Here is a 12,529-nt window from a genome sequence, read left to right as displayed (position 1 = left end):
ATTATAAACAAAACGAAGGCTTTTCGAGTATTCCTTACCACATACGAAAGAGAAATAGCTCCGTAGGGAGTAGCTGGACACAAAGCAATGGGTTAGTGAGCTTTTCCCTTTAACCTTCGCTAAAATCAAAAACCTTGCAAAAAAACATCTCAGAGCTGCCTCTCAATACTGCCAGTTCTCGCCAGGTTGGAGGTACGAAGGTATGTTGAACAGGACTTTCTGAAGAGAGGGGAGTTAGGTGGCGTGGTGCATGGTAGGAAAACAATACCTACGTGGTAAAGGTCACATAGGCCTTCAGATAAAGGATTTTCATTTTGACAATTATGCTTTTGAAAATGTCTTAAGCCAGGATAGGCAACTTGGTGAACTCCTGTCTCTACCAAAAAAAAAAAACAAAAAACAAAAAAACATGGTGGTGTGTGCCTATAGTCCCAGTTACTTGGGAGGCTGAGGTGGGAGAATTGTTTGAACCCAGGAGGTCGAGGCTGCAGTGAGTCAAGATCACACACACTACTGTACTCCAGCCTGGGCAACAGAGTGAGACTCTGTCTCAAACAACAACAAAGAGAGTAGCTTAAGAATAAGACAATAAGGAGATGTGATAAGGGAGGGAATAAAAAGAATAAAACAGCACTTTGTAGTCAAATAAGAGGCCTTAATCCCTTCCTTTTCCTTTATGAATTACAAGGGCTCATAGGACACACACCACCAAGCCATCGTCAGCCAGATCACCAGCAACTAGAGTGACACAGATGTGGGTTTCCTCCGCACCAAACTGATAACCAGGATAGGCAGTGGGACTGGCCCTGACCATGATGGGAGCTGCCGAGAAAGGACTTCACCTCCCGGTTCAGAAGCATTCTCTTCCTTTATGGCCCCTTCACAACCACTTGAAAAATATCACTTAGCAGGTGTAACACTCACCATTCAGTGAGGGCTTCATGTTCACCATCTTACTTGAGCCCCTTAACTTCCTGGGGAGATATGTATGATGATTATCTCCACCTTACTGAGAGGCTAAGTCATTCAGCCAAGGTCACATGGTGAGGGGGATTCAAACCCAGAGCTATTTCATTCCCAGGTCCAGGCTTGTAATCTCCACTCATGATATAAGCAAACTTGAACTTCTCTTTGGCTTAAAAGGGCTGTCTTCTTATCATCCAAGGTCTTTGCTGTCAGATTCATTTTGTAATTTTTATTTTTGAGACAGGGGTCTTGCTCTGTAGTCCAGGCTGGCACAAGTGGCATGATCACAGCTCACTGCTGCCTCTAACTCCTGGCTCAAATGATCTTCCCACCTCAGCCTCCCCAGTAGCTAGAACTACAGGCACGGGTCACCATGCCCGTGTGTGTGTGTGTGTGTGTGTGTGTGTGTGTGTGTGTGTAGAGACAGGGTCTCACTATATTGCCCAGACTGGTCTCAAACTCCTGGCCTCAAGTGATACTCCCACCACAGCCTGCCAAAGCACTAGGATTGATGTGGGAGCCACCACACCATGTGACTGAACTAAAAGATGGCAAGAGGACCGGGTGTGGTGGCTCATGCCTGTAATTCCATCACTTTGGGAAGTCGAGGCAGGTGGACTCACCTCAACTTCCCAAAGTGATGGAATTACTTTGGTCAGGAGTTTGAGACCAGCCTGGCCAACATGGTGAAATCCTGTCTCTACTAAAAACACAAAAAAATTAGCCGAGAGTGGTGGCATGCACTGTAGCCCTAGTTACTCGGGAGGCTGAGGCAGGAGAATCACTTGAACCTGGGAGGCGAAGGTTGCAGTGAGCTGAGATCATGCCACTGCATTCCTGGGCAACAGAGCGAGATTCCATCTCAAAAAAAAAAAAAAAAAAAGGATGGCAAAAAAACTGGTAGCTTATGCTAACTTAAGTCCCAGTTATGAGAATAACATACAGCTATATTCACAGCCTAAAGCCCAACTCCTCCATGGGCTGATAAGATAAAATTCAAGACAGAAAAGCTGTTTTCTAGGCAGGATCTAGGCGAAAACCCTCCAATGATTCAGGAAAGCAAAATGAGCTCCTTGTTCTGTAAAAGCCACACTCTTTGAGTCAAGCTGTTCATTTCAAGTCATGGTACAAGGTAGCATTGATTCTGCCCCAGGCGGCTGAGATTCTTTTTAAGATTTCTGTAGAACAAGCAGTTCTTCCACACCTCCCTTGCTTCAATGCACAACAGCCTCCCTAGAGGCTACTAGCCACTAGGTAATAAATAACCATGTTGTTTCTGCCCTGGTGAAGCAGCCTCAGTCTTTGGGGAGGAGAGATCTGTTATGGGACAGAAGGCTACTCACCCGGCCGGCAGAGCATCGGGGGCCTGGGCAGCCGCTGGGAGCTGCTGTGTACCCGAAGTGCTGGGTTCCTCTCCTTCAGCCGGTGTGGCTGGGGCAGGGAGAGAAGTCGTGTTGGGATTCAGGGTCACACTTGCGGGTGCAGCAGGTGGGGACGTCACACCGACCACAGAAGGTTCTTCGGGATCAGTGGCTGTTGTGGGTTCGTCATTCACTGAAGATGCACAAATCATACTTTAAAGATCAACTAAGAATGAGAATTTTATTTACACTTGCTAGGTTTTTCACTTAATAAGCTAACATGGTATCTACAATGTTACACTATGTGTACTGGGTGGGTGACAACAAAAAGTTTTACAGACTGTAACTTTGGAAATTACAGCAAGTCAGTAATGCCTGTACTAAGGAAATCACGATGAATCTGAAATAAATATATTAACACTACCTCTTTTAGATAACTTTATCAAGTTCTTCTAACATACAATGTTTTAACATACATTTAACTATGTTCTAACATACAAGTTTTCTAACATACTAAGCAATAAAAGAGTAGCAGGAAAGATGAACATAACAGGAATATGTTGGGGCCAGGTGCAGTGGCTCATGCCTATAATCCCATCACTTTGGGAGTTCCAAGGTGGGCAGATCACTTGAGGTCAGGAGTTCAAGACCCACCTGGCCAACATGACGAAACACCGTCTCCATTAAAAATACAAAAATTAGCTGGGCATATGTCTATATTCCCAGCTCCTTGGGAGGCTGAGGCAGGAGAATCATCTGAAGCCAGGAAGCAGTGGTTGCAGTGAACCCAGACTGCGCCACTGCACTCCAGCCTGGGTGACAGCAAAATTCTGTCTCAAAAAAAAAAGTGCTGGGGCTAAATGCAGCAAGGCCAAGGCCAAGTTTGTACCATCACATCTTTTTCTTTAAATTTGCCATTTGTTTGCTAGACACGACTAGCACCTTCCAAAAAGCTCATATACACAAAAGAGGCAGAGAACTTTCAATAATGTGCTAATTCTAGGACTCATGCTCAAAGTAGGAAGCGAGAAGGGCTCACATCTAAAGTTCTTCTCTCTGAGATAATAGACGTGAAACCGAAGTGAAATACACTAGTCCCCAGGTCTCCTTGTTTCACCATCTCTTCACTTCTTTGGTGATCACCTATGTTCACAAGGACCCCAAGGCATTGCAATATCCTCTAACTCAAAAAAGGATCAAATAAGCCTTCACAGAATTGTGGTTCTTTAGAAGCAATAAAGTATATGCAGAGAATTTTCCATATATGTGCTTGCATGTGTGTACATTTATACTAGAATTTCATAGGAAAATGCCTTAGTCGTCATTTAGCCTCATCTTCCTATTGCAGAAATTCTTTTTGTCATTTCTCTAACAAATGGCTATCCAGATTCTTCTTGAACATTTCTTACAGGAAGCTCACTACAGGACCACCCCATTGTTGAAGAGATGTGCTTGCCAGAAAGTTGGCGGCGGCGGCGGCGGGCCGGAGGGGCGGGGGTTGTTTTGTTTTGTTTTGAGACAGAGTCTCGCTCTGTCACCCAGGCTGAAATGGAATAGCGCCATCTTGCCTCACTGCAACCTCTGCCTTCCAGGTTCAAGCAATTCTCATGCCTCTGCCTCCTAAGTAGCTAGGATTACAGGTGTGCGCCACCACACTTGGCTAATTTTTGTATTTTTAGTAGAGATGGGGTTTCGCCATCTTGGCCAGGCTGGTCTTGAACTCCTGGTCTCAAGTGATATGCCCACTTTGGCCTCCCAAAGTGCTGGGATTATAGGCATGAGCCAGGGCACCCAGCCCAGAAAGGTTTTTTTTTTTCATGTGAGGCTGATTCTACTAGCTGGTCTGGGTCTCCCATCTCTATCACCAAAGCAATTCAAAGTATCTAGGCTGGGTGCTGTGGCTCACGCCTCTAATTCCAGCTCTTTGGGAGCCTGAAGCAGGAGGATTGTTTGAGCCCAGGAGTTCCAGACCAGCCTGGGCAACCTAGTGAGGACTCATCTCTACAAATAATTTAAAAGAGTAGCTGGGTGTGGTACTGCCCACCTGTGGTCCCAGCTACTCAGAAGGCTGAGGGAGAATCACTGGAGCTGAGGAGGTGGAGGTTGAAGTGAACCATGATTGCACCACTGCAGCCCTGCCTAGGTGACAAAGTGAAACCCATCCATCCATCCATCCATCCATCCATCAGTCAATTAATGGCCACTGTTTCTTGTTAGTCTTCTCTTTTCTAGTAAAGAGGCCTACCATTTCTTCAGTGTTTCTAGGCACCCCCCTTTCCCGATCATCTGGCCACCCTCTTCTAGATATCATCTACTGCTTCTTCTAGAGAATCATATCAGAAACTGAACATAATAAATCAGATGCCAAGAGGCCAGCAGAATCAGATCACCAACTTAAATACCAGTTAACATTTCCAGAACACCAGCATGTGCAGTCACTTTGGATTATCTCATTTAGGCCTTACATGTAACCCCACAAGTTAGGCACAACTGGTACCCCATTTAACACTTGAAGAAGCTAAGGCTCAAAGAGGCTACATCCCCTCCCAAGGTCATATAGCACCTAATTCACACCCTGCTGTCGGCCTCCAGAGCCTAAACCACTTGTCATTAAGCTCCACTTCTCCCTCTCTGCACATCCTCTAATTCAACCCAAGATTATATATAATAATTCTTAGCAGCCACGTGATCCTATTGGCGCATATAGGACTGGTGGTCAGCTGAAAGTCAAATTTCTTCATGTGATGTAATGGATGCCAACCTAGATCTTAACAAATGGGTAGGAGCCTGAGGCTAGAAATTGCCTGTTTTATTCACTGGTTTTCTCCAAAGTATACAAAATATTGCCTGGCACACAGGCTAAATTAGTTGTTTAATAAATGGCTAAATCTTGTGCAATTAATGTTTCCCTAACAGAAAAGCAAGACTTGATATTTATATTCCTATTTATCTCAGGCAAGCCAGTAAAACACAGCAAACAGCAATTCACTTTATGCACAGCTATACATTTTACTCAATTAAAAAAAAAATCATGACTTTTTTGAGAGCTAGATGAACTTATTCTAAAATTTATTAGGAAAACTAAATACACAAGAATAGCCATGAACATTAAAGAGTGGTGTGTGTGTGTGTGTGTGTGTGTGTGTGTGTGTAGAGGGAGCTAGAAAAGAGTGGTATGTGTGTGTAGGGGGAGTTTCTAAAGCATTAAAACATACTACAAAGCTGCAACAACTAAAACAATGTGGTACTGATGCATGAATAGGCAAGTGTCTAATAAGAAAGTTCAGAAATAGGGTAAATAATTAAATAATTCACTGAAGATTGCAAAATAGTAATATTCTACTTCTACCACACCTTCTTCATTTATTAGCCACAATACTTCTGTAAAGGGAAACTTCCGCTTATCAACTATTGGCTACCTGGAGGTTCAGTTTGTAAAGAAAAGGCAGGAGAAATGTTTATTACTTTCCCTTTGTTTACCAGTTTCCAGAATGAGTTGATTTCCTTGCAGCCTCTAAAAATGAACAATGAGGTTTCATTTTGTTTAAGAATCTTTATGAGGCACTAGATTCAAGTATGTTTTAAAATATTTCAATCTATTGTTGTTTTGTTTTGTTTTGTTTTTTTGTTTTTTTTTTTTAAGACAGGGCCTTGCCCTATCACCCAGGCTGGAATCCAGTGGCACAATTATGGCTCACTGCAGCCTTGAACTCTCAGGCTCAAGCAATCCTCTCGCCTCAGCCTCTCAAGCAGCTGGGACTACAGGCTCATGCCACCATGCCTGGCTAATGTTTTGTTTTTATTTTTTTTGTAGAGATACTGTCTCACTATGTTGCCCAGGCTGGTCTCGAACTTCTGAGCTCAAGCGATCCTCCCACTTCCACCTCCCAAAGTGCTGAGATCACAGGCGTGAGCCACTGCACCCAGCCTAATATTCTTTTTGATCCTAAAATTGTCCCCATCCTTGGCTGGACTTAGTAGGGAAAGGGGAAGTGAACAAGGCTCTTCAATTTAGCTTCAAATACCATAGGAAAATTCTAAGATAATTACTAAATGAGAAAGTGCAGAACAATGTATAATTCTGCTATCATTTGAGAGTCTGTGTGCATACATGTGTGTTTTTTCAAGGAATATATACACATACACTTGTATATTTCAAGAATATCTTTGAAAGAACTGCAAGAAACACAACTGTGGGCCTTGAGGGAGGAAACTGAAGGTTAGGAGAATAGGAAAAAGACATTCTTTATACTGTTTAAGCTTTTATTTTTATTTATTTGAGACAGAGTCTCACTCTGTCGCCCAGGCTGGAGTGCAGTGGCAGGATCTTGGCTCACTGCAACCTCTGCCTCAAGCGATTCAACCTCCGGGTTCAAGTGATTCTCCTGTCCCAGCCTCCTGAGTAGCTGGGACTACAGGTGCCCGCCACCACACTTGGCTAATTTTTTTATTTAGTAGAGACGGGGTTTCACCATATTGACCAGGCTGGTCTCGAACTCCTGACCTTGTGATCCGCCTGCCTCAGCCTCCCAGAGTGCTGGGATTACAGCTGTGAGCCACTGCACCATGACACTTTTTTTTTTTTTTAAGTTTTATTAACATACATGTACTATTACTAAAAATAATTATTATGAAATAGTTGACCATGAAAAGAATAAAAGCAGAGCCCCCATGGCATGCCGGGAAAAAGACCCTCCAATCAACACTACTTGGATCTGACTATCAATGCAGCTGCAAATCTAGTTAGAAGGGTTCCCTCCAGAGCTGTACATGTCCACAGGCCTATCTAAGAGCCTCTGAGTCTCCCTGGTTCACCCATAGTAGCTCTTCTGTTTAAGAGTTTGTGCAGGGTGGGGATGCAGGGAAGGAAAGCATCAGGAAAATAGCTAACCAGCGCTGGGCTTAATACCTAGGTGATGGGTTGATCTGTGCAGCAAACCACCATGGCACATGTTTACTGATGTAACAAACCTGCACATCCTGCACATGTACCCCGGAACTTAAAAGTTGGAAACAAAAGAAGTTTGTGCTACACTTTGAGTTCAGATTTGGGAATAGAGAAATAGGAAGGCTAGATATCCTAGCATGGACAAGCCTTCTGTGTCCATGAGTATTCATGAGTACCCCTCTTCTGCTCTCAAAGAGTATGAATGTGTGTGTGTGCGTGCGTGCGTGCACATTCGTAGAACAGGAGAACTTGAAAGAACCTCAGGAGTCAATCCACCCCATCACAGCTCATAGTCATGAGAAATTAAGTTGTAACAATACATTACTGGCCCTCGGTCACCCTAGTTAACCAGTGACGGGGCACCATACTCAAGCTTAATGAGGCTTCAAATAGAAAAACTGGATCGTCAAAGACAAGGAGTTACAAGTCCATCACGGCCTACAGAATTGCTGTATTATTATTATTATTATTTGAGATTGATTCTCACTCTGCCGCCTAGGCTGGAGTGCAGTGACATGATCTTGGCTCACTGCAACCTCTACCTCTTGGGTTCAGTGATCCACTCACCTCAGTCTCCGAAATAGCTGGGATTACAAGCGTGTGCCACCACACCTGGCTAATTTTTGTATTTTCAGTAAAGAAGGGGTTTTACTATGTTGGCCAGGCTGGTCTTGAACTCCTGACCTCCAGTGATCTGCCTGCCTCAGCATCCCAAAGTTCTGGGAGCACAGGTGTGAGCCACCGCAGCCCGTGTGCTATATTACCTTTTAACTCTCTTCAATATAGCCAATGGTGTCTAACTTTTAATCCTAATTATTTGACGTACACCCGTATCTCCCCAAAAGGACTGAACCCATCTTGAGAGTGAGGGCAGGTTTGTTTTACACAGTTTTCCCTACTTCCACTCTCTGTCTCCTGTGTTCTTGCTTCATCTCTTTGCCCACATTAGCCCTCCTTCCTGCAGCCCTCCCCACCCCTGCAGCCCAGGGAGAGCATTCCACACTGTAAAGCCCACAGCCCCTGTGATGTGTGCTCTTTTGACTTTGCTGAGGTATGGTTTCAACTTCTTTTCTGGAATGAGATCACAGGGCAGAGATCTTCTCTCATATTGCTTTACATTGTCCATAGTGCTTAACATTTGATAAATATTTGTTCAAGAAATACTTGTTCAATAAGCCCAATAATCTAGCAAAAGAAAGATATTTAATTGGATAGGAGAGTTTTTAAGGGAAAAGAAAAAGAAAAGAAAGAAACACACAAAGAAAAATAAAAGATAAAAGAAAGATATTTAAAATAAAATCACCTGACATTTGTATAACACTGTCATTTACAAAACAGGTTCTTTTGTCTGGGCACAGTGGTTCATGCCTATAATCTCAGCACTTTGGGAGGCCGAGGCAGAAGGATCACCTGAGGTCAGGAGTTCGAGATCAGAGTGGCCAACATGGTGAAACCCTGTCTCTACTAAAAACAAAAAAAATTAGGCCGGGCGCAGTGGCTCACGCCTGTAATGCCAGCACTTTGGGAGGCCAAAGTGGATCATGTGAGGTCAGGAGTTCAAGACTGGTCTGGCCAACATGGCAAAACCCTGTCTCTACTAAAAATACAAAAAATTAGCTGGGCATGGTGGCGCACACCTGTAGTCCCAGCTACTTGGGAGGCTGAGGCAGGAAAATCGCTTAAGCCCGGGAGGGGGAGATTGCAGTGAGTTGAGAGCATGCCATTGCATTCCAGCCTAGGTGACAGAGAGAGACTCCATCAAAAAAAAAAGAAAGGTTCTTTTTGTTTTATTTTGGAATAATTTTGGATATTATTTTCAAAAAATCGGAAAAGATAGTATGCCATTCACCCAGTTTCCCTTAGTAATACTATCTTATATAATCATGGTACATTTGCCAACACTAAAATAATAAGTAGTATACTACTATTAACAAACTCTAGACTTTACTTAGATTTCACCAGCTTTTGCACTGTTTTGTTTCTGTTGCAAGATCCAATCCAGGATCCTGCACTGCCTTTAGCAAGTTCACTTTTATTAGCTCACTGATTCTGCCAATGCCCTTAGGAGGAAGATATTATTATTCCCATTTCACTGTAGATAAAACTGAGGCTCACAGAGGGACCAGTCAGAGAGGTGTTGTGTAGTCAGCAAGGAGCAGAACCAGTATTCAAACCAGAACACCATGAAGTAAAAACAGTGGGCGTGGGGAGCAAAGACAGCTTCTTCAATGCTTCCCAAATGGGAGTGAAAGTGGGGTACCAAGGAGGGAAAGTGGGGTACCAAATGGTAAGTGGTAAGATGGCAGTTGCACGGCCTCTGCTTTCTATAACCTTGTGTATTTCATAAGGTTCCCTCTGTGATGTTGGTTAAACATTCTAACTTTATGAATCACATATTCATTCAGAACTGAGACACAACTGTAGTCCCAGTTAGCCAAAAAAAAGATCAGGAATTGGAAATTCTTTTGCTTAATCCTAGAGACACTGCCAGCCCACTGTGTGTTCCAAGACATTTAGGTGTGTGTGGTGTATCACAGGCTCATGGTGGACACTCAGGACTTTTCAGCCCTGCACTGAGGCACATAGAAAGCCTGCACCAGTAACAGCAGAAGCTCCTTCTACTGAAGATCAGCTCATCACATGTGGGCCATGGTAAAGCAGTCGGTGTCTTTCATCCATGAAACACAAGCAACTGCACTTACAAGGCAGCTGATCAGTCAGCTCTTCACGAGAGCAACCAAAACTGGACAAAGATTTCAAAATCAGTGCAGCATGGGATGAGGGAAGCTCATATAACGAAAAAGTTACATTACGTGGGGGAAAAAAGGAACAAAACTTAAAAATGCACAAAGCCGTACCACGTTACCTGACTGTTGGAAAGGTAAAAATCCTTCCCTGTTTATATACAGATGAACACAATTCCTACTTACATTCACAGTGGTTCAAAGAATTCAAAGTCTGAAATCTGTTTTGAAAATGTATGAATGATTAAAGAATATCATGGAGGAAAAAAAGGCAAAACCAGCTCTTCCAGACATTAAAGAAAATATGGTAACACACCAGCAATAAAAATCAAACGGGACTTACTCAAAACAAGAAACGAATTCTCACTGTATGTAAGAATGTGGTAAGTGACCAACACTAAATAAAATCGCAGTGAAAAATGAAACTATTTACCTAATGTCTCTGTGCTAATAGGATCCCACTATAGAAAATAATTTAGACCCAGTCCTCATTTGATATACGTACATGTCTATATAATATATATTACATATAAATATATATTTATAGTTATATATTATAGTCATACATATATCACTATAAATTCCAGTGAGATATTTGTTTTGATAACATAATGTCATGGAAGAAGAAAGAAAGTGAAAACAGATAAAAGTATTTATTTCTTCAGACCCAATGTGGCCATAAAGAAAAAAAGTATCTCATTTTATAGACAATAACTTACATTGACACAAAAAGTGAAATTATACCCATTTTTTAAATGGTCAGGCCTAATTATTTTTAAAATTCTTAATTCCTTTTCTATAATACTACTCACAAAAATAAGACAAAATGCAAAACAGTGATATGAGAAAATTTATAATCATAAATATAACAGATAAAACTTATAGCTACACATGTCACGCCCACTAGGATGAGCATGACATGTTACATATAGAATTACCATAGTAATTCCATTCCTAGGTATACAGCCAAAAGAACTGAAAGCTTGGGCTCAGATACTTGTACAGCCAAGTTCCCAGTTGCATTATTCCAATAGCCCAAAGATGGAAACAACCCAAATGTCCATCTACAGATGAATGGATAAACGAAATGTGATACGTATATACAATGGAATATTATTTGGTCTTAAAAAGGAAGGAAATTCTGATACATGCTACAACATGGATAAATCTTGAAAACACTATGCTAAGTAAAATAAGCCAGACACAAAAGGACACATTAGTCCACTTATATGAGGTATCTAGAATAAGAAAATGTAGAGACAGACAGTAGAATAGGGGTTACCACAGGCTGCAGGTGGCGGGTGGGCAGGTTGGGGGGAAATCTTACGGTTTAATGGATACAGAGAATCTATTTGGGATGATGAAAAAGTTCTGGAAATGTACACTGGTGGTGACAGTTGCTCAACATTGTGACTGTAATTAATGCCACCAAATTACACATGGTTTAAATGGTAAATTTCACGTTATGTGTTTTCTACTACAATTTTTAAAAATTGTACCTAAAATATATTAAGAGCTTATATAAACCTCTAAAATAAACTTCTAAATCTCTAAAGGACAAATCAAATACTATGAGGAGAGACACAAGAAAAAAGAAACAGTTAAGCAACTAGTAAATTAGAAAATGCAATGAGGTTAAACTTTTTAACCAATGAGGGGGCACTTAATACATACTATTAGCAAAAAATTATAAACTGATATTTACAAGGTTGCAGAAAAAAATAAGCCTTATATACCACTTTATGAACATTTTATACTACCTTTGGATATATGATTGATCCTCTTAGAAAGACATTCTGCTAATATACACTAGAGCTCCTTTTTAAAAATTCACATCCTTTGACCTAAGAATTTCACTCAAGAAGAAACAAAGCTATATGCAGATATTTACAGCAGAATTTTGTTTTGCAACAGGGAAATACACAAGAATTAAGGAATGGTTAGACGAATTATGGAATACTAACTGCTAAATAGTATGAGGTCACTTTAAAAAGCAAAGAAGAAGAGCACATAGATACACGAAACAATGTATAAAAATAGGCTCGGCACAGTGGCTCACACCTGTAATCCCAACACTTTGGAAGGCCGAGACAAGAGGATCGATTCAAGCCAGAAGTTTGAGACCTGCCTGCACAACAAAGTGAGATCCGCCCCCCATCTCCATAGGAAAATTTTAGAAAAGAAAAATGCAGTGAAAAAAATAGATATATTCATGCTGCATAATTAAAACTCCATGAAATTATTCATAAAGATAAAAGCTATGTGCCAGGCACCCTGTCAAGCACTCTGCATGTTTATATACAGCCATACCTTGTTGAGTTCCACTATGTGATTTTTACAAATTGAAGGCTTGTGGCAACCTGACATCCAGCAAGTCTATGTCTCAGCATCATTTTTCCAACAGTATGAACTCCCTTCACATCTCCGTATCACATTTTGGTAATTCTCACAACATGTCAAACTTTTCCAACTCAAAATGTATCCTTCTTATTTATATCTGCCACGGAGAT

General features: G+C 41.6%; 1 protein-coding gene across 2 annotated transcripts in view; it reads right to left on the bottom strand.

The window, feature by feature from the left end:
* Positions 1-12,529, bottom strand: part of WWP2 (WW domain containing E3 ubiquitin protein ligase 2) — a 181,896-nt gene that overhangs the window by 49,206 nt on the left and 120,161 nt on the right. For both annotated transcript variants that reach the window (XM_012437474.3, XM_012437473.3), the window contains exon 8: positions 2,310-2,520. In XM_012437474.3, the coding sequence (XP_012292897.1) occupies positions 2,310-2,520 (211 nt within the window). The remainder of the gene's footprint in view (positions 1-2,309; positions 2,521-12,529) is intronic.

The sequence above is a fragment of the Aotus nancymaae genome, unplaced genomic scaffold (genome assembly GCF_030222135.1).
Source record: "Aotus nancymaae isolate 86718 unplaced genomic scaffold, 86718_ANA_hifiasm-v0.15.2.pri h1tg000030l, whole genome shotgun sequence".
Classification (NCBI taxonomy): Eukaryota; Metazoa; Chordata; class Mammalia; order Primates; family Aotidae; genus Aotus; species Aotus nancymaae.
This window is presented reverse-complemented; position numbering and strand designations above follow the sequence as displayed.